General features: G+C 37.7%; 1 protein-coding gene across 14 annotated transcripts in view; it reads left to right on the top strand.

Annotated features, from left to right (window-relative positions):
• Camk2d (calcium/calmodulin dependent protein kinase II delta) overlaps nt 1–27886 on the top strand; it is a 258224-nt gene that overhangs the window by 151388 nt on the left and 78950 nt on the right. For 8 of the 14 annotated variants that reach the window (XM_070022494.1, XM_070022489.1, XM_070022484.1 and 5 more), the window contains exons 5-6: nt 16716–16781; nt 20432–20504. In XM_070022494.1, coding sequence (XP_069878595.1) covers nt 16716–16781; nt 20432–20504 — 139 coding nt within the window. Of the gene's footprint in view, nt 1–16715; nt 16782–20431; nt 20505–21514; nt 21588–27886 lie in introns of all 14 variants that reach the window. The other 6 variants (XM_070022483.1, XM_070022490.1, XM_070022485.1 and 3 more) reach the window with 1 other exon arrangement.

The following is a 27886-nucleotide window of genomic DNA, read 5'->3' as shown; positions in this document are numbered from 1 at the left end:
AGATTCTTACCTTGTAACAGGGTTTGAGAATTGGCGAGAGTCCTAGCATTCATCCTTCCATTGATATCAACAGAGAAAAATATGTTCCATGACATCTGGTCCAGGGAAGCACATTTGTCAAAATCTCTTTAAGATCTTGGGCATATTTTGCATCATAATATAGACATATGGTTGAAAAGAGCATTTAGGGATGGTGCAGTTGATAACTGAAAGGAGAAAGAAGTATGTCAACTTTAGAAACCAGGACTCAAGCTTGGAAGTAAGATTTAACATAGGCACCATGTACAATCAGGACCTTTGCTGTCTGATACCAGCTCTGGTGTTTAGTGGCTGATGACGTTGAAATGGTCATTCCGCCATTCAGTGATGGAATGACTTGTTTCAACAGTGTTTCTGAGCTCCAAAGCCTTATATTTTATTTAGATCTTATTCATAGGATGAAATACAGGTTTGAACTGAGGGAGCATCAGAGTTGTCCCACACTAAATAATAATAACTTTAGCAGCAATGTGGAACATGTATTTATAGAAGAGCCAGGTGGATTGGAAGATTGGCCAGGAAGCTTTTCCATAGCTCATGTGAGTCATAGTGAAGTATGGATCATGGGAAGCCGGTGGAAAGTGGGATCTATGTCAGAGGTGTCTGCAGGTAACATTTCACAGACGATGGCAAACCCTGGAAGGGGAAAGAAGGTAGAGTTGAGAAGTTAGCTTAACTTCTATCATAGTATGAGGTGGGTCGATTAGAATGAGTACATTTTTCACAGATAAATACCTCTGGGCTCCCCAGACATTACTGGAGGTAAAAGGTGAGGAATAGAACATACAGAGTGTGAGCATGGACAGAGACATGGGAGACTCTGAGACTATGAAAGATCTTAGTCAGGTTAGAAGGAGGCAGTGAAGAGGGAAATGTCTAAAGTCTTTAGAGAAAAAAGGATGCTACAATCCTAGCTGCTCCGGAGGCTGAAATCTGAGGATTGCAGTTGGAAGCCAGAATAGACAAGAAAGTCCCTGAGCTGAGTCTTTTATACACACACACACACACACACACACACACACACACACACACACACACACACACACACACACACACACACACACACGGAAGGACCTCCATCACTTGCTCCTTAAGATTATTTCATGTACCTATGTAAAAATGGAACTTGAAGGGGAATGAGTGGGTTTGAGGCAGATGAAGAATGATGGAAGAGGTGACAATGACCAAGGTGAAGGCTGAAGCCTTTGATCTTGGAAGGAAGAAGGCTACTTTCTCAGAGGTAGGAAGAAATACAAGTCTAGATGTATTCAAACTAGGGGCTACATAATGTATAGACAATATAGGGAGCCCCTCTCTATTACCTGGAAAGTTCTGGCAACTTTAATGTACAGAGTTTGAAAGCTATACTTCAGCTACCATTCATGTCCATGGTGAGCAAAAGTTTTCAGTATTTCCCTGCCTCTTTGCCTGCAGATACTGAGCAGAACTCCTCGGCTTTATTTAGAGCCTCTACAATAGGTCAAGTGAGCTGAAATTAATCAAGAGAATGGTTGCAAATGTCTTAAAATCATCTTTAGCATTTTTCCTGAGAAAGTTGTTTTTCCCAAAATGCTTAGGGAAATCAGTCACATAAATATAGCTCCTGCATACATTAGGCAGTGTCCAATCAATCACCTTAAAAATAAAGAAGAATTCCCAACATAAAATGTTTCTTTAGAGGTAATATAGGTATGTGTTGTTTCTCATTTGTCTTTCTATAAATTAAAAATATATTCCAATCTACCAGCTTGGAATTACCACCAGTAAAATACTTCAAGTATTTTTTGCTTTGTATGAGAAGCAAACCTCTTGTGTTATGTTTTTGAGTCATCAAAATCGCCTCAGAGGATTTTTTAATGTAAAAATAATGGTTGAAAATAAGTCAGTCCTGATCAGGATCTCCAGACATTTCCCCTCTTCTGCAATATTTGTGATAAAACAGTTCATCTGCTTCATCTCGTTGCTTCATTCAGCTTAGTGTAGCCATTTTTTTCCCTTTTTGTGCCAGAACTGAGGTTTAAATTTAGGACCTTGAGCTTTCTCACACTTGGCTTTTTTTTTTTTTTTTTTTTTTTTTGCTCAAGGCCAGTGCTCTACTACTTGAGCCAAACCTCCACATCTAATTTTGGCTGGTTAATTGAAGATAAGTCTCACAGATTTTCACTGCATGGGCTGGCTTTAAACCATGATCCTCAGATCTCAGCCTCCTGAGTAACTAAGATTACAGGTGTGAGCCACCAGTATCTGGCTACTCCAGCCAGTTTGGTTTTGCTGATTTTTGAGATAGAACTTGCTGTGTGTAGCTCAAGTTGTTTTGCAACCTGTATTCCTCAGGTTTCAAGTTCTTGTAGAATTATTTCTCAGTAGAGGAATCCCTGCTGGGATTATATGGAACTTCTGGTCTTATAGATATTCTATTCTCTTTATTTCACTTGAGGACTATTGCCTGATTATTGTTATTATTCATCTTGAATTCAGATCATCCTGCAGGAATTGTCAACATGTGTTACTCCATGAAATAAATTGGTGCTGACTCTTAAAGGATTATTGTTGTTGTTGTTTAAGTTTCTCTCATGTGTCTGTCTTTGTTTGTCTTTCTATGTAGCCCACTCTGGCCTCAAATTTCTATCCTTCTTCCTTCACTTGCCATGTACTAGGACAACAGGTATATGCAACAATAGTTGGCTTGCATTCTAAGGAGATGATTTTTTTAATTAGTTGGATTCATTGTCTCTAAATTAATTTTCACACTTTTCTAGTACAATCTGTGTTGTTTATAGCATTTATGAAAACAGTATCTCACAGAGAGTATAATTCCACATAGAATTATCAATAGATTTGATCAAAACAGACCAGAAACTGAGTTTCCTCACTTTCATTTCCACTATGTGCCTATTGTTGTAGACAGTTACGGCATTTCTTTGGTCTGGCTTTAAATGTTTATATTTAACCTGAACATATACTTTGTGTTCAGCCTAGTACCATTGTGTGTGGTGATACAAGCTGTAAGAGTTGGGGTCTAGCAGGAGGGAGTTAGATGATTGGTGGAGTCTCTTTAATGGAGTACTAGGACCTTGGTCTTTCCTGCTTCCCTTTTTATCTCCTGGTCCATATACTCCCATGGTTATATATTTTATTTCCAGAGATCCAAAGCATCAAGGTCAATGACCATGGTCTGAAACTTTGAGGCAGAATAAACCTTTCCTTTTTCTTAGAGTTGATTATGTTTGTCATAGTGTCATAGTCATGGAAAGCTAACAGAAAAGGAATGCACATATTTACATGTCATACTGTTTTTTTTATTGTATAATGTGGCACCACCCCTGTAAAAATGTTTATGAAACGTTTGGAACACTGAGGTCTAACGAATTTATTTGTTATAGTTATATTGGTTATATGTATTGGTTATATGTATTGTAGTTGTTATGTCTTCCATACTGTCTCTGGATAAAAAGAGCCATATAGATCAATTAGGTCTGGGGCAAAGGCCCCAGAATGCCTCTATATTTTTATTCAGAAGTACCTAGTGTTCTTCAAAAGTATTTGCTTCATATAATTCGTTCTCTTCATTTTAGACAGAGACCTTTTTGTTGCACCTCTGTATTGTCTTCCATAATAAAAGTGAGACATAATGGTTGACACAGGAAAAAAATGTACCTTGTTTTTCTAGAAGAGTAAGAATAATTGGTAACACTGTAGAGTTTTTAATATATGTGGAGTAGATTATGAGCTTTTTATAAACAAACACACAACTCTTGGTGTCACTCCTCCGTAATGAACAAGAATTCAACACTTTTTGAAACAGTCCTCAGGTTGTGTTTGCTTTGCTGTAAGAGAACACCTAAGGCTGGGAGATTTATAACTAAAAGAGGGAAATTTTAGCTCTCGGTTTTGAAGTTGAAGGCTGAAGCAAAATAGCACCAGCACTGGCAAGGTCATCTTGTAGGGCAGGAAGGATCCAGTCTTGTTGTTTTATAACAAACCTCTCTTAGGGGAGCTGACGTCCCACAGGAACTACCTTTAATCCTGTTTCAAGACAATACTCACAACAGCCTAATTACCTCACTCTGTGCTCTGACTGTCATAGGGTTCACCACTTCCCTCCATCACCGTCCTGTGCACCATAGTCCAACACATGAATTCTTGGGGGCCACCCATACCTAGACTGTAGGTATATAACTGCAAAGTTATTGCCAGGGGCCGTAGCACATACCTATAATCCAAGGACTTGAGAAACTGAGGTAGAAGGAATAGAGCCAGGGCTACACCTAAAGAGCCTGTCTCAAAAATAAACAAACAGCCAGGAGCTGATGGTTCATGCCTGTAATCCTAGCTACTCAGGAGGCTGAGATCTGAGGATCATGGTTCAAAGCCAGCCCAGGCAGGAACATCTGTGAAACTGTTATCTCCAATTAACCACCAGAAAACTGGAAGTGGCACTATGGCTCAAGTGGTAGAGCACTAGCCTTGAGCTGAAGAGCTGAGAGACAGCGCCCAGAGTTCATGCCCCACAACCAACTAAAATAACCAATCAATCAACAAACAATAAATATATGAAGTTTTACCTGAGGAGCTGAGATTTTCCTGGCTGACATAACAGAATAATAAATATGAAATCTGGTTTGTTTGTGGTCTGGACATGTTTAGTATATCCCTTGACTAAGCCAAAGAAGAGTTATTGTCCATTGCTTAGTCTTGATAACAGAAAGACTGATTATTTATTAATTTATTCAAATCAATAGACATTTATTGAATAGACACATGTTAGCACTTCGTAGCCAAGAACACTGACAATAATAATTTTTCTAAGTCACACTGCTAAATAGCAAAGTAGCAGAGCCACAATTCGAACACAAAATGGCTAGTTCCTCAGTATTTCAACGAGTTTCAAAATGTATACAGTACATACTCGATAAACTTTGGGAATACAGTGCTGAACAGGACAGAACTTAAGTTGTAGGAATCGAAGGAGAGATACAGTAAGTACATAAATGAACAAGAGAACCCATCCAGAAAGATAAGTTTAGTTCTAACATTGTGAAGAAAACCAGAATATTTGGGGAGTGGTAGGAGCTAACATCTGGCTTGGAGGAGAAGACCCAAGCTAGGGTCACTCTATGAGAGAGTGGCCTCTAGAAGGATCAGAGTGAAGGCCAGTCCAGCTTCCAAACCCCAGGACAAGAGGACAGGAAGATCAAATATCACATGCTACTGGTATGGGTTGGAGCTCAAAAGAACTTGTAGGTCAGGAAAAAGGAATTTATAGCTATTCTGTGTTCCGTGAGAAGCAGGGAGGGTTTAAAATGGGGAATGAAATAATCCGATTTCCTATTGCAAAGCTCTTCCTTACTGCAGTGTAGCAAAGGGATTAGGGGTACCGGGGAATGGGAGGATGGGGGTGGGAGGATAGATATGTCAGGAGTCAAAATTATAAAATGAAACAAAACTGATTTGGGCACGGGTGAGGGCAGTAATGAAAGAGAAAAGTTAAAGATTCAAACTGAGCTTTAAAAAAAATAAATCAATACATGCAACTAGTGAGCTCAGAGCTCATTTGATGGTCTGTGTTTCAACCGACTTATTTGCATATAGTAGCTACATGTTTGTACTTTGGACTTTTGAGTTGATTGCCTTTTGCAATGTCTTATTGCATTTTATATTTTCTACTTTCGTTATCTTTAAGTAGTTGGACAAAGCAAAGCAGTTTGTGAATCAAATTGATCTTGATCCATGTCACCCATGCCTTCCCTACCCATACCTTTCCTCACTCTTCTTCTTTTTTCTTTTTTTTTAATTGTGAAAATACCATATAGAGGGGTTACCATTACATGAGCAAGGTAATTAGTACATTTCTTTTTTTTTTGTCAGTCGTGGGGCTTGAACTCTGGGCCTGGGCGCTGTCCCTCAGCTCTTCAGCTTAAGGCGAGCGCTCTACCACTTGAACTACAGCGCCACTTCCGGTTTTCTGGTGGTTTATTGGAGATAGAAGTCTCACAGTCTCTCCTGCCCGGGCTGGCTTTGAACCGCGATCCTCAGATCTCAGCCTCCTGAGTAGCTAGGATTACAGGCGTGAGCCACCAGCGCCCGGCATGAGTACATTTCTTATCAAGCAGTATTGCCTCCTCCTTTGTTTTCCCTTCCCATCCCTTCCCACCTCCCCCCCACCCCACGCCAAAGTTGTAAAGTTCATTTTTCGACATAACATCTTATATATCTCATTGTTGCAATGGGTCCACCTGTATCCCTATTTAAACAATTTGTTTATTCCCTTCCCTTCTACAAATTATACCAACATCAAATACAGTGAAAACAGGGGTTATACTGTGAGGGAGGGACATACAAAGCAACAAAGAAAATATCTTATAAATATGTTCAAAACAATCGCAAGACAAAAAAAACATTCGAGTCCTTATCTTGGGGTTCATTTCGCCTAACATCAACTCTTCTTAATGTTCCGGATATCCATTGAATTCTTGACTGCATTCTCCCCTTCTTCTCCTCTTCATTATCTATCCCTTCCCTTAGGCCTTAACACAGAGTCACTTATACCTGCTGAAAGAATAGATGTGCAAATGACCACAAGGATAGCAGGTCTAAATCTCCCTTTACAAAGAAAGTAGCAATGACAAAATTTACCCGTAATTCCACTTCCCTGTTTTGACTGATTCCACAGTGACATCTTCCCTTTCACATGTTGTTTGATTCAGCTAGTATGTATTGAGGTACCACTGTGTTTCAGGCAACGCGCGGCTTTGCATTTGTTAGGCTGGGGGGACACCAACACTAAGTCATGCTCCTTGTCTCTTCTAGTTGTAGGGTTTAGTCCCAGCCCTTCGTCTCTTTAGAAGATTAAGCAAGACAAACCAAACAATGTACAAGAGCACCTGAGGTTGGTTTCAGAGGATTTCTGAAAGAGTTTCAGGGTCTTTCTTGAAGGTGTCAGGTCCGAATAACTAAATGAATACCTTCCAAGCATTCCTAATAGAGAATTTCATTTTAATGAATACATGAAGAACTAATCCATTACTACCTCTTTATGTGTGTGAAAAGTTAAAAAGCCAGAGATCTCAGTAAACAAGAGCCAGCTCATGTTAGTCTAAGTACATCATGATAAAAACCTAAAAGTTCACACTCTAAGCTAACCAGCCTTAACTTTTTGGGTGTGGTGGAGTTATTGATGCCTTGAAATTGTGGTGTGGGTGTGTGTGGGTATGTGAGAGAGAGAGAGAGAGAGAGAGACAGACAGACAGACAGACAGACAGACAGAGAAAGACAGAGAGAGAGACTGAGTAGGACCATAGGAATGAGTAGCCATGGAGGAATTTTAAGCATGAAGATGACACAGTCAGGAATTCTTTTTAGGCGGATGATAACTGCTTACAATGTGAATGGAGATGAAACTGGAAGAAGAGTTAAGTAAATGAAACCCACGGAGAAATTATGTGGCCACAGAAATGGTAGAAGGAATAAAAGAGAAGAACATGCTATCGTGAGTCAAGAAATATTTAGAAGGAAAAATTGTATGGCTCATTAATTATTGGAGAAAAGTGAGTAAACCTCATGAAAGATGATGTCCAGGTTTTAGCCTTTTGCTTCAATCAGAGCAAATTTTAGAGATGAATATTGTGGAAACAATTGTGTAGTAGAATTTTCCCAAGAAACAAAACCAATACGGTGTGTGTGTGTGTGTGTGTGTGTGTGTGTGTGTGTGTGTGTGTGTGTGTGTGTGTGTGTGTCTGTCTGTCTGTCTGTCTGTCTGTCTGTCTGTCTGTGTCTGTGTCTGTGTCTGTGTCTATGTGTGCAATACACATACGTTACTTACATATTTATTATGCGCATTGGTCCACTTGATTAAGGAGAGAGCTATGCTGGAGTCTGCAAGCTGGAAAACCACAAAAGAAGCTTGAGAATCTGAGCTCCTACAACCAAAAGAAGATGACTTTTCCAGTTTCAAAACAGTGGGAGAGCAGCATCCATCCATCTGTCCATCTGTCACTTCACCATCTTGAAGTGAGAGATGTGACAAACCCCTGAAGCATACCAGAGTTTTCATTGGAAGGCCCAACCCAATGGTACAACGCCTCTGAAAAACTCCCCTCCTGTAGGGCTGGAGGCAGGGAAAGAGAAAGAAAACATACAGAAAGAGCCAAAAGTGCGGCTTCTGTGCACAGAAATGAAAGACAGCTCTCAGGGCAGAAAAAGCCAGAGAGTAGACCTCAGACACCCAAACCAGAGCATCTGCTCAGATTGCCCATTCGGCATCATGAATGTTTTCATTTGCATTGTAACAATTTAATGCCTACAGTCCTGGGATGACGCGCTGTCAGGAGTGATAAGGACAAATAAATGCTGTGTTGAATGTGTTTGTAAGGATACATTTTCTTCTTAAATCCATGGCTACGGCTCATGTTCTCCTGTGAATTAGGCATTTGTACTTCTGCAGTGTCAGATTTAATCAAATTCAGTCTGATAGTTTTGAGGACCTACTAGTCTATTTGAAATAAACTGTTTATTGAACCAAATGACTGAACCTTTTCAGTAAATTAATTGCCTAACAGTAACTTGCCCATAATAAATAGCAAAAATAGTGTTTTTTTAATTCTATGGAAAATTAATCATTAAATTCCAGTACATTTTCTCTTAGTCAGCTATTATGATTATAAAAAATGAAAGCAATCTCTTTTGTGTGTTAGCCTGAATACAAATATGGACTAATACTTCCCATGAGAAAATTTGATAATTCATATAATTTGACAAACGATATGCTGTCAGAAAGAGAGAGAATATAAATAACATACAAACATCTAAATAAGAAATAATTTTAGGAAGATAATAATTTAAATGACTTAAGTATATATAAATCTCCCTGATGTAAATTAGTAAAATGCTAAGGATTTCAACTGGGCACTAATGATTCACACTTGTTATCCTAGCTACTCAGGAGGCTGAGATCTGAGCATTGTGATTCTAAACTAACCCAAGCTAATCCATAAGGCTATTATCTCCAATTAACCACCAAACCATAAATGGAGCTGTATCCCAAATGATAGAGCACTAGTCTTGAGTGAAAAAGGATAGGAATAGTGCCCAGGCTGAGCTCAAGCCCAGATACTATATACATACATACATGTACATATGCATATGTATATATATATATATATATATATACATACATGTATATAACTATTCCTGTGGTTGTCCACAGGAGTATTCATATGAGCCTGTAATCCTAGCTATTGAGGAGGCTGAGATCTGAGGATCGCTGTTTAAAGCTAGCCAGGGAAGAAAAGTCCCCTGGAGACTCATATCTCAAAAACTGGAAGTGGAGCTGTGGCTCAAAGTGATAGAACGCTAGTTTTGAGCAAAAGAGCTCAGGGACAGTGCCTAGGCTCTGGGTTCAAAGTCCCACAACCAACAACAACAAGAAAAAGTTTATATGTTCCCAAGTATTTCCTAAGTATTCTGATATTTGTTGTTGCATTTTCTCCTATAAAGAGTCAAGTGTGTAATTATATCCATTCCTCATCCTCATAATATCTATTCACCAAGCAATATTGAGTAATTTGCCCCTTAGTACACCATCCCAAGTCACAAAAAGATGATTAAGATGTGGGAGTTGTATCCACAAAGCAAGAGCCCCAAATCAAATACTAAGATTTCCATAAGGATGTCTAAGGAACCTATAAATGACTTGTAATTTACAGACACCACTGAAGGACCACTTCCCTTCAGATTTGATGTTCTGAGGGTGAGAACATTGTTTTACATTATCTTTGCAGCATGTAAATTCAACACGTCAGTTTAGGAGTACACTGTATCTTGATGAATGTCAGAATGGGAAGGTTTTGACTGCTTCAAGGATCATCCCCGGGGAGGGGCTGAGGAGGCTAGGGTTAGGGCAGTTATGTCTTCATGAGCTGGGACGAATGAGTTCAGAATTTACTCATAGAACCCTTTAAGTTTGTATGGAGCCATTGTTAGCCTGTTTGATTCTCCGGTGCCAAGTAGAAATGGTTCCTAAGATAGAATTTGCTTAGAAAGCATGATAGGGCTGGATGGGAGCCCTCCCTGATAGAACACAAATTGACAACCTTTTCCCAGTGGCTCTGAGTGAAGTGAATGTGTGTCTTTTTGTATATTACAAGTCAGCAGAATCCAGCACAGACAAATCCTGACCTGATGTGACCTCACACCAAGATACTGGGTCTGCCTGATCCCTCCACTCAACTGAACTACTCAAAATGAAAACATGAAAATGAAAGAATATGTTGACTTTTAACAACTGGCCAATATTTATGAGATAGCATTCAAGATTACGGCATGCATAGTTTTCTAAACCCCTTTAGGACCCCCAAAATGAACTAGGAAGTAGCAATATTTACATCATGTGTATTATAAGATTTATTGTACATTTTCATTATTATCATGGCTACCATCAAATATTTGATATATTTGAATTTTGTTTCATTGTGTTAAAATACATAGGACAAAATTTCCTGTCCTATTTTTTAGTTGTTTTTATTATCTTCAAGTAACTGTATAAAGAGATTCCAAGTCAACATGTCCATTTGTGAGTACAATGCATTTTGCTCGTTTTGGGTTTTTTGTTTGTTTTCTATGTTTTTTTTTCTTTTTTTTTTGCAGTTCTAGAGATAGAATACAAGGTGTCATGCATAATAGACAAGCACTATACTGAAGAGCTATGCTACTACACTCTCAGTTCTAGGAAGCATTTCTTTTGATATATACACTTTGGGAAAATATAGATGCTCTCTAAAGTAATGGTTAAAATGCACAACCACAAACTCATATACACATACACATTTGTCTAGCTAGATAGCATTTAACTCATGCTACATCATGAATAAACCTTGAAGAAAGACTAAATGAAACATGAAGCCACTAACAAGATAGAGAAGATATACAAAGAGAGGTTGGTATGTATGTTTCCATGGCTAATTTGTCACATAAGAAACTCAGTTATCTTATGTATAAAACAAAAAGAACACATTTCATTTTGCTCCTGTTTTAGTCCATCGACTGTCAATTATCTTTTGCAGTCCTGTTTTCATTCTTACTGTAATGTGGATGTGGAAAGAGAACACCAATTTTAAGAATATGACTAGTGGAGAGTGTTTCTGAAAGATAGGTGAAATTAGAAGGGAATTGTAAACTAAAGTTGTAGAAGTGAGGGAAGATATGGAAATAAATGAGAAGAAAAAAATGAAAGCTATCATGTTATTAAAGAGGTAGATTTAAGACTCAGTGTTCAGGCAGAAAAAAAAAAAGAGGAGTAAAATAAGTAAACTAGAAGATGTAGGTCTTGTCATCTGACCCGCCTCCTTCTTAATGATGCCAAGCCCAACTGTGCTCATAAATACACTGTATGTTGTCTTGCTTTTAACAACCTAATAGCCCACTTACGCCTGTTGTCTCTCTCCTGGCCTAAGTCAGCTTTCAACTGAAACAAGTCCAGCAATCTGTCTCTTAGCTTGATCATCCTTGTGATTCTTAGCATGACTCAGTAATATCTACTCATCTTAGGATCAATAAGAAACTCTTGACTCTCCCATTTTAGCAACTCTCTGTCTTCTTTGATTTCTATCATCCAATTTCCAATCCATTGTAAACATCATTTCTGGATACCCACAGCTAATCCTCTTTTTCAATTATGCAGTATTGTTAGAAAATATCTTATACACAATTAACCTTATTAAATAAGCCATAGCAATCAAGCTAGCACTGATTTTGTTTGTTAGTCTTGTCACTGGGGCTTGAACTAGCCAGCATGAGGCCCTCATTTCAAACCCAGTACCGCCCCCACAACCAAAAAGGTAAGGTACCTTACCTTCTTATGTGGACAGAAAGGAACCTTACTTCATTGTTGGTGGGAATGTAAACTTGTTCAACCACTTTGGAAAGCAGTATGGAGGTTCCTCAAAAGACTTCACATAGATCTCCCCTATGACCCAGCAATCCCACTTTTGGGCATTTACCCAAATGTATACAAACAAGACCACACTAAAGCTACTAGCACAACTATGTTTATTGCAGCATTATTTACCATAGCTAAGATATGGAACCAACCCAGATGTCCCTCAGTAGATGAATGGATCAAGAAAATGTGGTATATATACACAATGGAATTCTATGCCTCCATCAGAAAGAATGACATTACCCCATTTGTTAGGAAATGGAAAAACTTGGAAAAAATTATATTAAGTGAAGTAAGCCAGGCCCAAAGAAACATAGGTCCCATGGTTTCCCTTATTTGCAATATCTAGTATATGTATGAGTCAAGCGGAAAAGGTCAGATAATGTGATGTCAGGAAAATGAACCCTTAGATATGTATTTTAAGGTTTTTTTCTTTCATGCATGTGTTTCTAATGCATTTATAAGATTATCTCTTTGTTGCTTTGTATGTCCCTCCTCCACAGTATAACCCCTGCTTTCACTATATTTGATGTCAGTATAACTTGTGGAGGAGATGGGGAAAAACCAGTTGTTTAAGGATACAGGTGGACCTGTTGCAACAATGAGAAGTACAAGTTGTCATTCCAAAATGAGCTTTACAACGTCGGTGGGGGGATAAGGGGGGGGAAGGAGAAGGATTGGGATTGGGGGGGAGGGGGGAGGCTGGGAAGGGATGTGAAGGGTAAACAAAGGAGGAGGCTGCAATGCTTAGTAAGAAATGTACGCATTATCCTGCCCATGTAATTGTAACCCCTCTGTACAGTATGTTCACAAATAAAATAAAATTAAATTAAAAAAAAGAAATGTAAAGACATCATTAATATTAAAATTATGGTATGGACATATGATCATCCTCCACGTCTACCCACCTGAGATTATATACTCTATATAAAGATAAGTAAAGATATAGATGGGAGAGAGAGAGAGAGAGAGAGAGAGAGAGAGAGAGAGAGAGAGAGAGAGAGAGAGAGAGAGAGAGAGAGAGAGAGAAAGGCCCCTGCTATAGCATCAATGCTGATTCCAGCACTAATCACGTGAAAGAAAAGGAACCAATTCTGCCCATGAAGACCTGCCATCTTAGTGGAAAGGCAAACATCAACAAATGAGTTCTCAAGCAAACACATAATTGTAATGGCACTCAGGGGGGGTTATGAAGAATAACTCATGGCACAGGGAAAATGATAAGTTATATTGATGGATGAGGGGTGATATAAAAATCTGATTTGAGGATTAATGGGTATCTACTGAACAAATGGTAGAGGTAGACAGGTCATGAAAGCCCTGGAAGAAAGATAAGCATGTGAAAGAGCCCTGGGGCAGGGTGAAGCTGGATGCCACTCTATTGTGGCTAGAACAATAGACTGGAGAGTCTATCATAGCTAGAACGAGACTAAGAAGAACACTGATGGAGGGGTGAGGAGAGAAATTGGAATGTAAGTTATGCAGTGACATGTATCCACAAAAGAACAAATGAAAGATAAATATTTTCCTTTGGGGAAGGGTTAGGTAGCTGAATTTGAACTCAGGGCTTTTCTGCGGGCCATATAGCTGCTCTAATATTGGAGCTGTGTTTCCAGCTCTGGTTTTTTAATGTTTAGTTTTAGATTATGTAGCTAACTATCTCTGGCCACATCTTCTAGCATTCATTCTTTCCACTATTTAGACATATTCTTGCCAGCTACCTGTGGCTCACTCCTATAATCCTAGCTACTCACAAGGCTGAAATCTGAAGACACAGTTCAAAGCCAGCCAAGGCAGAAAAGTCTGTGAGACTCATTTTTCTTTCTCTTGTTTTTAATTATCTTTAAGTAGTTGTACAAAGGAGTTGTCGTTTAACACAGCAGTTTATAAATACAATGTATCTTGATCAATGTCATCCCTTTCAACATTCTTACCCATCCTACCCCTAGCCCTTCCTCCTCTACCCTCTTCTCTCACTTTTCTTAGTTTTGTAGGATATGCATGGGATGCTTGCCTGAATTTTCCTCATCCCCCATCTTCTCCTCTCCCTTTGTCTACCTCTTTCCCCTTGACAACCCCCTCACCTTTCCAGGACCTACTTCCTGCTGCTTTATTTTGGTGAACTTTGGCTTTGCCATCCCGACAAAGGTATAGCTTGTAACTTATTAAAATAAAAGAGTCTTAGAGACAATATATTTGTATACACTTGCATACTATCCAATATATAAATCGTAAGCTTATATAAGTTTTTATTGTGAAAATACTGTACAGAGGGGTTACAGTTACATAAGCAAGGTCATGAGTACATTTCTTATCCAGCATTGTTGCCTCCTCCTTTGTTTTTTCCCCTACCATTCCTTCCCTCCCACCTCCACAACTACCCCCCTCCCTGCCCAACCTAACAGTATCTTGTACATCTTTTTTCCTGGTCCTGAGACTTGAACTTGTGGCCTGGGCTCTGTCCCTGAGCTTCTTTTGCTTAAGGCTAGCACTCTACCATTTGAGCCATAGTGCCATTTCCAGAGATGGGTCTCACAGTCTTTCCTACTTGAGCTAGCTTTGAACTGTGATCCTCAGATTTCAGCCTCCTGAGTAGCTAGGATTATAGACATGAGCCACTGGTGCCTGGCTTCTGTGAGACTCTTATCTCCAATTAACCACAAAAAGCCAGAAGTGGAACTATAGCCCAAGTGATGGAACACCAGACTTGAGTGAAAAAGCTAAGGGATAGTACCTGAGCCGTGAATTCAAGCTCCAGCACTCATAAAATATAATATTATGTGAATGATTCCATTTGATCACTTCTGCAGCATCAGTGATGAATGTCTGAGGAAAATATGTGAGTTCTAAAAGAATTCATTGACTTAAAGAGAAAGTGTTAAATTTCATATTTTAAACACATTTCTATATACAGATTAGTGTTTAATGGAGTGCAAAATTAAGCAGTAGTTTCCACAGAGTTTTAAAACTTTTAACGTGCTATGTGAAATTTTGTATAATGCCACAAATTAAATCAGTTCCATGAATAAACTCTCAGATTAATTAACTAATTAGAGATTGGAGAATGCATTGATGCTAAAGTTCTGCTATGATACAAAGCATAATGATTCAATGATTTGAAGAGTTAATGACTATTTGTGAATCTTTAGAATGTTAGGTCTTGCTGGACAAAAAAAGGCAAAGAAGAAAATAGAAAGAAAAACTTAAGAGTCATACTCTGTAATGATCATACTGAAAGGCTTTACCAGAGGCCTTTACAAATGACTGATTCCTTCTGAACATGCAGACAGAATGGCAGTGTAATTACTGGAAAGGCTGTCCCACCAATGGCTGAGGACATGGGCTGTGGAATGGGTGGCTACCGGTGTGAGCAAATATTAAAGCTGTGTGGTCTTGGGCAGCTTACTTCATTAGACTCAGTTTTCTCACCAATAGACAGGGATCATGGTAAAACAGCTTCAGAGGTTAATGGCAAAGATTCATGAGGTAATAGAATGTTCTATTCCAAGGTTAAACCCTCAAACTGAAATCTGCTTTTAAAGTCAAAGGAGACCATAGCAGAAGAAGACATAATGCATAAATGCACAGTAAAAGACTCATTGAGGGACAGGCCTTGTTGGCTCAGAGCTGTAATCCTAGCCACCCAGGAGGATGAGATCTGAGGATCATGATTCTAAAACCTGGGCAAACCTGGGACTGTTATCTTCCATTTTCCACTGGACAACCAGAAGTGACTTTGTGACTGAAAGTGGTACAGAACCTGATTTGAGCAAGAAAAGCTCAGGGACAGTACCAAGGCCTGGAGTTCAAGCCCCAGGACTGACACACACACACAAAAAAAAACCTTCATGGCAGAGGATGAAATAACTCCTAAATGCATATTAAAATGGTTCTCCTCACTAAGAATAATTTAAAATTGTGCACCAACATGAGAACTTATTTCCCAGTCAGGTGTGTTAGCTTATTCTTAGTGGTAATGATTGGGGTCTGTGGATACTTTGACATGCTAGGATAGAAACATTTTAGAAGTCAACTGTCAATGTTTCCCCAACAAAAAATTTAAATGTTCATAATATTAGTAATCTTTTGATCTCTGTGAGAATTTTCTTTCTAGCTATGTCCTGCAATAATATGTAAATGTATGAGTGCCCATTAACACACTGCAACACTATTCATCATGTTGGTTTTTGGCTGTGAAACAGTTCCCTTCATTTAATATAAAATGAAGAATACAATTTACTTATTACTAGACATTTTTTAATCCTACTTTTTTAGAAGAATATTTCTTTGTGCGTATTTATTTGGAGAAGATTCATATGATCATTAAATACTGAACAGCCATCAAAGGCAATATGGCTTATTCAGATTCACCACCTGTGATGTGGATTGTACCTTTTTGTTCAGAAAAATGCTCCTAAACTATGAAACTTTATTCACCAGATGTCAACTAAAATCTCCAGAACTGCAGTAAAGACTTCCATAGAAATAATTTACTGTAAAAGATCTTTCTGAGTATATTTATGACATGTAGAAAGATGTGTGGCCTTAGCGATCTATAGATGCAAAGACAAAGAAATTAGTGACAGAAAAATGTAGACCAATATGGATTTGACTATTAAGAGAACTATGTGAAACAATATCTTTAAAAACTGTTTTGGTAACACAAGGGGAAATTTCTTGATAAACACTATCTGCCTATACAGTAATGCTTTTTATTTTAAGGTCTTGTTTGTGTTCACAGAGTTACTGGAGGTGAGCTGTTTGAAGACATCGTGGCAAGAGAATATTACAGTGAAGCTGATGCCAGGTAAGTGACTTACTCTGGGCAAGAGATAAGACTCATCATTCAAATGACACTGGGCCGCATACTTACAGAAATGAACCATGATGGTCAGTACTTAAAAGAATGTCTAAATATCATCCGTAAGTCCTTGTTAGAACAAGTTTCTCTCTTTTAAGAATCTCTAGGATGAGTCTTCAAAGCAGGGGGATGATTAGGATCTGCTTTAAATGTTTTTTGTAGGAGCTCAGAGGCTCCATTGTCATAGGAGCTGAGGGCCACTGAATGAAGAGAGCATTTCTGTCATCACAAAGTGTTTTGCTAAGCATGACAGATCCATCCAAGCCCTGGTGCCTCTTAAATCAATGGCTCTTGGTTGCTTTAATGCTTTGGAAATTTCATTCAAACCCTTAGAACTCTCACTTGAAAGAATTCAGGTATTATTTGTGGTTGGGGTTGTTTGTGTGTGTGTGCCAGTAGTGGGGCTTGAACTTGGATCCTGGGCTCTATCCCTTAGCTTTTCCAGTCAAGATTGGCACTCTAACACTCAAGTTACAGCTCCACTTCTGGCTTTATGCTGGTTAATTGGAGATAAGAGTCTTACAAAGTTTCCTGTCCAGGGCTATTCAGCCTCCTGAGTAGTTAGGATTATAGGTATAAGCTACTGGCATCGAATATTTTGGAGGTTTCGTGAGTAATTCCCTAATCATGTTGATTACCAAAACTTTCACAAAAAAATTTTTTAATACTGTTTTATCTAAGTTAGATCTTCCTAGGCTAACATATTTACAATGAAATAACGTTGATTCATTTGCTTAGTGAACATTAAAAATCTTACTTAAACAAAGTGCTATTGATTTTTCTCAGCATTCCTTGTATATCCTGTAGCTGTCACTGATTTTTAAAACTCTAATCAAGAACAGTTACCTCATTAGCAATGTCCATGAGATATTTTGAGAAGTCGGTTTTTGGTCATACTGCCCTGTTCTGTATGATCCCCAATCTTGGAGGGAACCATGTGTAGATATTAAACTGATATTTGAGGTTCCCCCATCCTTCCAAAGTACACATGCATACCCAAGCTCCCTTTTCAACTTCTAATTTTATTTTGGGTGTAATGCTACTGTTCATGGCACTCTGTGAATCTATCTGTACATGATTTCATTCTAATTCTTAATGGAATTTTTACTGCTAAAGTCAAGTTGACTGTGTGGTGTCCTTTATGTGATGATGACTGAATCATTGCTTGCTCCATTTACCTCAGAGCTTTCTTCACTTTAGGCCCTAGAAAGGGGAGATACTGAAAGGAAAATGATCATTTTAATCATGGTAGTAAACTAGTTAAAGAATTTTTATAATTTTTATTTAGAGCTGGTCCTGGAGCCTGAACTCAAGGCTTGGGCACAATTGTCCCTGAGCCTTTTTCTGCCCAAGGCTAGTGCTCTATCACTTGAGCCATAGCACCATTTTTGGCTTTTTCTGAGTAATTTCTTGGAGAGAAGATTCTCACAGATTGTTCTTCCTGATCTGGCTTCCAACTGCAATCCTCAGATCTCAGCCTCCTGAGTAGCTAGGAAAACAAGTATGAGGCACTGGTGCTGGGCAAGTTAAAGAATTTTCATCTAGTTTGCCTTTTAACATTATGTGAAAACTGTTATATTTGAATAATATTGTTGATATTTAGATGAACACTGTTTTCACTATTGAAGAATGATACATAGATAATAGGAAAGACTTGTGAGTTGGATCCTTTAACTGTATTTACATTAATAACTTGACAGTTAATATATATATATAGAGAGAGAGAGAGAGAGAGAGAAAAGATCTCACCTAAGCATGAGTATATATATATATATATATATATGTGTGTGTGTGTGTGTGTGTGTGTATATATATATATATACACATCCAGATGTGTGTGTATATATATATATATATACACACACATATATATATATATTCCTCCAACAATTTTTTTGTATCTGTGTATGTGTCAGTATTGGGGCTAAAACTGAGGGCCTCATGCTCTTTCTGAGCTTTTTCCACTATAGGCTGGCACTCTACTACTAGAGACATGCTTTCACTTGTGGCTTTTTGCTGGTTAATTGGAGATAAGTGTCTTGTGGACTTTCCTGCCTGGGCTGGCTTTAAACTGTGATCCTCAGATCTCAGCCTCTTGTGTAACTAGGATTACAAGTTGTGAAACACCAGTGTCCAACTCGCAAATCCTTTTCAAATGTCTGTTTCTTTATTAACCTTTAAGCTGAAGAATTAAATCTACACTTACTAGTTAGTAAAGAGTAAAGTTCATTTAATATAAATTATTGTTTTCTTCCTTACTTAATAATTTTTACTATTGTTTAAGAAATGTGAAAAAACTATTACCAAAAGGAATATGAAATAAAACATTACAATAGATTTTTATTTAATCAGTTACTCTTTATAAATAATAACCAATGCTTAAGTAAACCATGTAGTCAACACACACTAAAATGAGCTTCTTTGTTGGTATCATTAATTATAAAAGCTAAAAAAATCAAAATCGTGATTAATTTTATGATACTTACATTTCAGTAAGTCTGATGTTGATTTTATTTTATTTTTAATTCAATATTTTCCTTTAGAGTAATGTTATTTGACAAATGAGATCATCAAAAATATACCTACCAAATTGTGTACCTCATTCTTGAATCCACAAACATGTACTTTTGCCCACAGTTGTATTTGACTTACACAGTGAATTAGTACAGAATCCATCAGCATGATTTGCTCTACATTATTGTGTGCCAGGTGGTAACTCTTGGGACCTTCTGAGTGCCAGGGAAAAGATTTCTTCTAATTGAATTAGCCATCAATTTGACATAGATGGCCTTTCCATGAGAACAATACCAATGGTGCAGGTTGATTTGGAAACAAGCAAAATATTTGTATCACTAAAGTCTGTGGAAATGGATAATTACCAGTCTCAGAGGGTGGGTTGCAATTTTTTATTTATATGTTTATTTCTAAAACCCCTAGCCCTCTCACAGAGTATTTTTGTATTTGGGAGAGTGCTATTTTGTATCCTGAGTTTACTTTAAGTTATCCCTCTTATTGGGGACTTACATTAGTTTTCCTATCCATCTATTTTTACAAGCAGTACCATGTCTAAATCGAAATGGTACATGTTTCCCTTTTTCTGTTAACCCTGTTTCACCTGCCACTGCATCTGTGTTTTATCCTTTTGTTTCAATATCTGTGTTTAATTGTGACCTCAGATTTCAAACAGTTTCGGTGTGTATTAAAAAAAATTCCTGGAAATTTCATGTTTCTGGAGAAATTTCCCAGAACATTTTTTGGAGATTCTTTATAATTTTTTTCTTCCTAAATATGGAGATTTCAAGTTTAGTATACTACTGATTTAATTTGTACCTTTTTTAACAATGAGAAAAAAAACACACAGCTCAAATTGTTTCATCTGACTATGTCACAAATTATTTGTTGGACGTCATTTTTTGTTAGCACCAGAATTAGCTTTATTCAGCATCATGTGATCCCAGTGTAAAGCTAAGAAAAATGTGAAGAAATATGATTTTTGTTTGTTTGTTTTGTTTGAACTTTCATTTTAATTTGTATTTGATGTGATTATGTGCCTTTAAAATGTTCTCCCTTCCCATTCTGCCCTTGTATCTTTACAGTCATTGTATACAGCAGATTCTAGAAAGTGTAAATCATTGTCACCTAAATGGCATAGTTCACAGGGACCTGAAGGTCAGTATATGGAGTCCATAAATCTGAATCAAAGGAGTTGCTTTGTTTTTGGTTTTGTTTTTCTGGGAAAAGGGCAGAGGTGGGGGGGTATTATTTAAAATTGTTCCCTTGCCTTTCCCAACGTTTTCTTGAAATGAATAAATGATGAAATGATAATGCATGATCACCTCTTTCAGTTTGCTCATCTACAGGCTAAATATACATCATAGCAAAAAACAAAAAACAAAAAACAAAAAACAAAAAAGCAAAGCACAATATTAAAAATGTAACCTGTTAAGTTCCCAAGCATTATGCTACCGGATGCAATTTGGGGTAGGCCTTCCTGTAGCATCTAGCATTTGGACTGGAAATAAAGTTGGCCTGTGATGTATGTTGGCCTGTAGACCTAAACACCACTTCTGTTCTGAGACCGTGGGTTGCCACAGCAGAGCAACTGGTAACGCATTGCTCCATTTGAGTCTGATGAACCCTTAGGCAAGAGATAATAATTGCCAGCTAAATTAAAGCACAAAAAAGTTAATGATTGATCAAAAATTCATTATGCATCCTAATTTAACCTTAATGGTGCCTGATCTGGAAAGCTAACAGCTTTCAGAATGATGCTGGAAAAAATGGAAGACAGTGGGAAAACCATATTTGGTTCATGGGGTGAAAGAGGAGCAATGAAGCATACAAAAGATTGTATTTGATTTTTTTTCTCTTCATTTCCTGGAAGAATTTATAACCAGGAGCTGAGCGCTTAATCAAATGAAATATTGTCCAATTGGATTTCTCTAGGAAAAACAAAAACTATAAAAAGTGTATCCACCATCTGGCCCACATCTGGCAAGATCCTGATTGTTCTGAGGTAGTAGTCACTCTCCTTGAGCAATATGTTCACAATACTAAAGGAGTTAAAACACAAGTCCAGTTGACTGCTAGCTCTGCACTTGAACCCAGTCTCTCTGAGGGTATACAGACAGTGAGTGTAAGCTTGGAACTAACACACGCCCCCTGGTGTTTGCATGCAGTCATTGCATTCAGCAGATCCTGGAGGCTGTGCTACACTGCCATCAGATGGGCGTAGTCCATCGGGACCTGAAGGTGAGTAATACCTTGGAGAAGATAAACCACCACTCAGTCCCTAATGACTGTTCAGCTGCAGTTATGCCTGTCAAGGCAAAGACACAAGCAACAACGTTTTGTGGACTCATTCCAACACATTACCTAGGCACTTTCCTTCACCACAACCCCCATTTATTATATCTCTCCCCAATTACACAGTTGCAATATAGAAATATCAATCCAAAGAGAAATAATTTCTTTACCTTAACCGTAAATAGGTTGTTATATATCACCTTACTCCTAGGAATAAATAGTGTTTCCAGTGTGACTTTGGTAGTACTGATGATCTCATCTTCATTCCAAACTTTCTCTGTGAACATCTATCAAACATAAACCAAATATTATTTAGCTATCAAAATCATAAAACAAGTTATTACATAAACTTTTAGCCATAGTTACTGGGTGCCATTTTTAACTCTTCCTTTACCAATAGCTCTGAAAATTCTGTGCGTGCCGAGATATATTAGATTGAGTGAGGGAAGGGGTGACATTGCCCAAAAAGAAATGTCCTCATTACCTGACTTATGTAACTGTAAACCTTTTGTACATTACCTTTATAATAAAAATAATTGTAACAGACATACTAAATTCTTCTAAAAGTATAGATTAAAAATCATATCCTATTAGATCATGTATATGCAATATATATTTATATCCTTATATAAGTTAATACCTAACAAGTAACTGTGGGAATTCTCTCAGGCTTTCATTAAAACTTAGGACAAGATGTTTTTTGATTACTTAGAAATGAAATTGTTCAGAAGGAGACAACTTCCCCATTGATTTTTTTTGTTCCCTTCTCTCAACAATTCTGGTTTTACTTGTATTTCAGAGAAATTTAAATGAAAGAAAATGACAGGGTGAGAGAAATAGCCAATGTGCTACCAGTACTGTATAATTTCTATTGCTTGTTTGCAACCTCAGCATTTCTGAGGCATGAGTACAAACAAAGACAAAAAGTTTTGAAGATCTGACACTGTATGTATTCAACAGAGGAATCTGGACTGGTTTCTCATGTGAAAACTTCCGTGGCTCTAATATACTGTCGACCTGTTGTTAGAGAATATGTCTCTAAATATCCACCATTAGTTACATGAAGCACTTCACTTTCTAACTTCTTCAAATTTCTGTTGTTCCTATGAGTTTTAACCATCAAAGCCATGGCATAGCTAGGGGAATTTTCTTTGGGAAGGTGAAGCTAAGATTGTTTACATTTTCTAACACTTACCCAATGTACACATTCGGGTAAAGAAAAAAAATCCAGTACGTACTTTGAAAATTCCTCTCTTTAGCTATCGCCTCATAAACTCCTTACCAGCCATGTTGAACAGGAAGAGGCTCTTTGTGTTATCCTCAAAGTCCACAGCACTGTGTACCTTCTCAGTGAGCCCATGGGGGCATGCATAGTATTTGTGCTATGTTAACAGATACTCTTTTATATTTATCACTCGAAACTCTTTCCTTCATTTGATTAACTGTAAGTGTACCTCAAAAACCAGGCATGAAAAACGGCCATTCTCTGCATAAATTTGGCAAAGTCATAGTGTGGGATTTCTCTTTGTGTCTGGGCTTCGCTGAGTCCCTCAAAGATTAGAATTCTAATCAGAGATACCAGTAGGGGCAGGAACATGGCCTGTGAAGAAAAAGATCTATTCTGACATAGGAACTAAATGAAGACAAGTCATTAAAAACTCAAGCAGGTGCTTTTTTTAGAGAGATTTGTCACCAGCCTGTTAGATTGCCCATCAGATTTATCTCCATGAGGAGAAGTTTTGTTCTGTTTCTTACTCTGATCTTTGGAAAAGATATAGATGAACTCTTGATGGAACATGCTATAATTTTTGTCATTGCTGTCCTTGTTTCCATCAGACTAATAACTGAGATAGGCTTCTATTGACTCTGGTTCTTTTCACAAACATACTAAGAAGACCTAAAAATTGTGCATTACAAGCAATGGGGGAACTTCTTGGATGTACTAAATCCCTGGCTTTGTGCCTTTTATACCCAAGATGTGCACTCTGTATGATAAATACACAGCTTGGAGCTGCAAATGTAGTAAATTAAGAAGCTGCTGTCCAGCTTTGGACAATAAGCTGTTCTTTACTATACCTATGCCACATACTTTTGTTTTCTTATCCCAATTTATATGTCAGTTCATATACAATTCAGATAGTGAGTGCACATAGTTTAATTGGCCCCATTGAAAGAAAAACACAAGAACATTATTGTCATTATGAAAGGTCCTAAGAGTATATAGTTGCTGTACATTTTATTCGTAAGCTCCTCTTGAAACAACTGTTGAAGACAGTGCGTGATTCCACTGTGGCTAACACAGGACTTTATATTCCTTCCCTTTAAGGATGAATGAAGTTCAACCAAAAGCATAAATATATACCAAATTGCACATCTGTAATGTGAAGGATAATCTAAATGAAGACAAGTCATTAAAAACTCAAGCAGGTGCTTTTTTTAGAGAGATGAATGAAGTTCAACCAAAAGCATAAATATATACCAAATTGCACATCTGTAATGTGAAGGATAATCTTAACAGATTTAGTAAGTTAATTAGTAATTGGATACTACACAGAATACACGCTTATCTTTCCATTAAAGATGATCTGAATACTTGGCTAATTTTCCTTCTTTGCAATCTGCCAAGATGTGAAATTATCCACCTCTTGAAAGAAGGCCTTCTTTTTGAGGGGGTCCCAGAAACAAGCTATGGAATGAGAAAAGACTCACAGGACATTGGCTAGAGGAATCACGTTGGTTGTCATCATGTAATACCTGGAGGACACATGGACCCAGTCTTCCGTCTAGGTTGCACCCTGTGTCAGGCCGATTGATGTAGATCCTGGTAGGATGGGAAGAGCTTGCAGTCCTGATGAAAATGACAGTTCTGTGGTTCAGGGGTAAGGCTACAGTTTCTGAAAGATCTGGATCTAGACAGGACCTGAATAATAAAAATTATAGTAGCTGTGATTTATCAGGAAGTTATGAGGGAGCTGCTGTGACCATCCCCTAATTACACAGGGGAAAATTTGGCCACCACGAGTTTAAAAAAAAAAATGCACTCAATGTCACTCAGCAAGATATGATGAGTGCCAGCAATTTGGCCTCAAAATTTTGCATACTTGATCATTACCACTTTCCAATTCAGTTAGCCAAATGAACTGAACACCTTCCAGGGATTATATTTAACATATAATGCATAACCAGGCACTGGTGGCTCATGACTGTAATCCTAGCTACTCAGGAGGCTGAGATCTGAGGATCGTGGTTCAAAGTCATCCCAGGCAGAAAAGTCCACGACACTCTTATCTCCAATTAACTACTTTAAAAAAAAACAGAATTGGAGCTGTGGCTCAAGTGGTAGAGCACTAGTCTTGAGTAAAAAGTTCAGTGATTCTTGACTCATCACACACTTCTGCAGAAGTAAATTTGGCTTTGCTAAGAAAAACTTAAGTGACATTAACCAACATAGTGTAGAAAATGAAACATTATTTAAAAAATGAAATACATATGCCACATTTAATTTAGACCATATGAAACAGTTCAAGAACCTTAAATTAGATTGTTCTTACTGAACAGAGTACTTTACCTCAACATTGGATATTTGTGACCTAGTACTTTAAAGTTTAAGTATGAAAAGGGGGGGGGGAACTAACCAACTATTTATTAGACATTTCTTGAACAACATCTGAATGTTCTTAGCTGCAGGAATCCATTACATAGCTAGACACAGACCTTGAGAACATGAACCCTACAGGCCCTGGAATTAAAGTAGGTGAAAGGTGTGCTGATATTGCTGTTTCTCCCACAAAGAAAGTACTAAGTCAGAATATTCCAGAAAAATATTAAGTCAATGTGAACCTGCAATAACAAGTGGTAGTTTTTGATGCCACAAGAAATAAAGGACTTCTTAGACCAGACATGTACCCTCATTATATATGGTGTATTCATTAACATTGTGCATATATAATGCATATATTATATATAACCACAAGAAATAAAGTAATTCTTAGGTCAAACATGTACCCTCATTATATATGGTATATTTGTTAACATTGTGCATATATAATGCATATATTATATATAATACCATTTCTATGAATCAACTGACAGAAGAAAGGAGATAGTTATACAACTGTCCTTTGTTAAATCACGATATTTTACCCACAGTGAGATTTCTTTGCTTTCAGCTTATTAGAAAGAGTTACTAAACTACATCCTAGACAACAATTGGGATCTGTGAGGTTTCATAAACAAAACTGAATATTTTAGCAACAAATCATAACCCTATGAATTACCTCAGCCAAGGATGCTGGTTTTTCCATTAGCTTCTCTTCTTGAAATCAGCATTATTAAATGGAAAGGCCATTAGGTGGTTGGAAGAAAGGGCAAAAAAAGGATGAATGATGGATGAGTATGAGAATATATAGATGGGCAGATAGATCATATTAACAAAGAAAACAATTCTGGAATTTTATGACTGCCTCATAGGAATTAATTAAATTTAAGATGAGGGCAGAAAGAAATTTATGTTCAGATTGCAAGGGTAATGAGCAGCATTCAGTAAATCTCAACAAGAGAAAAACCATGTTAGTCAGCGTCTTCTGCTTCCCAGTGGGCATACAGACCACAGTCTGATGTGCTGGTACTTGGGCTTGAACTCAGAAGCAAATACTCTCACTCTGCTCAAGGCAGATGCCTTATCACTTAGGCCACACCTTCACTTCCCACCTCTTGCTGGTGAAGGACAGATAAGTGTTTCCTAGTTTTGACTGTAGATTGACTTCAAATCAGAATTCTCAAATCTCATTAGAGAAAGTGAGACCTCGTTGTAGGAAAGAATCATTAAACCAAGGAGAGAAGGACTCTGTTCTTTGGGAAAATTCCTAATCACCCACAATCTTCTCCATGACCACTCAGAGCCTTGGTTTTCATTTTGTCCTGGATGAAAAGTCTCAGCCTCCTGAGACGCTAAGATTGCAGACACAAGCCACAGGTAGCTGGTGCATTCAGTAAACCTTTCTTAACCTGTGAGGAGTAGATATATCATAGTATGGATTTTCCATTTTGCATGACTATAAAACTACAAGTAGTCCTTCTTTCTCAGATATAAGTTGGAAGGATGTATCTTTTATATACCATGTATGGCTACGTGTTGTAGAAACTGTACATGTAAAAAATGCAATAATTAATTTACTCATTCTAGTTTTGTTGGGCGCCTCCCATATGGGCACTTGGCATGGTCACACTGGAGTTACAACCTACCAGGCCAGGTGTGCCAATGATGTAGAAAAAAGCCAAGAAGCAGGAGTGAATGCAGCATGGTTCTTAGGAGTGGCAGTAGTACTTCCTCATTGGAAACTTCCTGGGCTAAGTACATTCAGGCAGGCATTCATTCCATAAGGAAATGAGCTAAGTCACTTTACTGTGCACACAAATGAATCAAATGATATAGATAGACACTCGAGCTTTTCAATTCACCAGAAAATGTCATGGAATTAATATCCAGGAGCTTTGTTTGCACCATCTCTGGCAAGGACAAAAGTGTTTGGAAACACATGGAGGCAGAGAACAGTTAGCTTCCTGTTCCTATACTGAAACTCTTTAATACAGGAAAGAAATTCTAAAACAACCATTTTTGCCACCACCACCCAAGGGATGGAAGAATCAAATAAAATTGGTAGAAATAAAATTATTTGCTGCTTTTGTAATATTTAACAAGAGAACAAGAATAAAAATAGGTAAAGATGCATAATTCCATGCATATATTCCTAACAACTTTGTTTTATTAGGTAGTTACACACATGTACCTAGATAAATCCATGGTATGGTTAATGCTAAAGATAATCATTGCCTTTGCCTAATTAATGAATAAAGATGATACAAACCATAGAATTAAGATTAAAACAATGCCTTTTCATAAGGTTTTCTCTTGTCCAATGTGGATATAATAAAAAATATGGAATATGCCAAACTCTTCTAAAAAATACCTATGAAATGGACTGCCTTTGGAAATTGACCATTCTCATGCCACCAGGATCATTTCCCTTGAGTCACATTAAAATGAAAGAGTTAGTAGCTTCAAGTCCTGGCTTTATCATTTTTGGTCCTCCGGACCTCCCTACATTTACAAATGAATGGGGTTGTGAGATTTTCATCTCCTAAGTCTTCTCCTTCTAAAAGTGATTCCACAATTCACCCACATCCTTTCAGATACTTGAACACTCTCAGGAAAATGTTGGATCATGCCACAAAAAACACTCATT

Source organism: Dipodomys merriami, unplaced genomic scaffold (genome assembly GCF_024711535.1).
Source record: "Dipodomys merriami isolate MVZ:Mamm:240054 unplaced genomic scaffold, mDipMer1.0.p SCAF_15, whole genome shotgun sequence".
NCBI lineage: Eukaryota > Metazoa > Chordata > Mammalia > Rodentia > Heteromyidae > Dipodomys > Dipodomys merriami.
The sequence above is the reverse complement of the archived record's forward strand: the minus strand, read 5'-3'. Positions and strand labels throughout refer to the sequence as shown.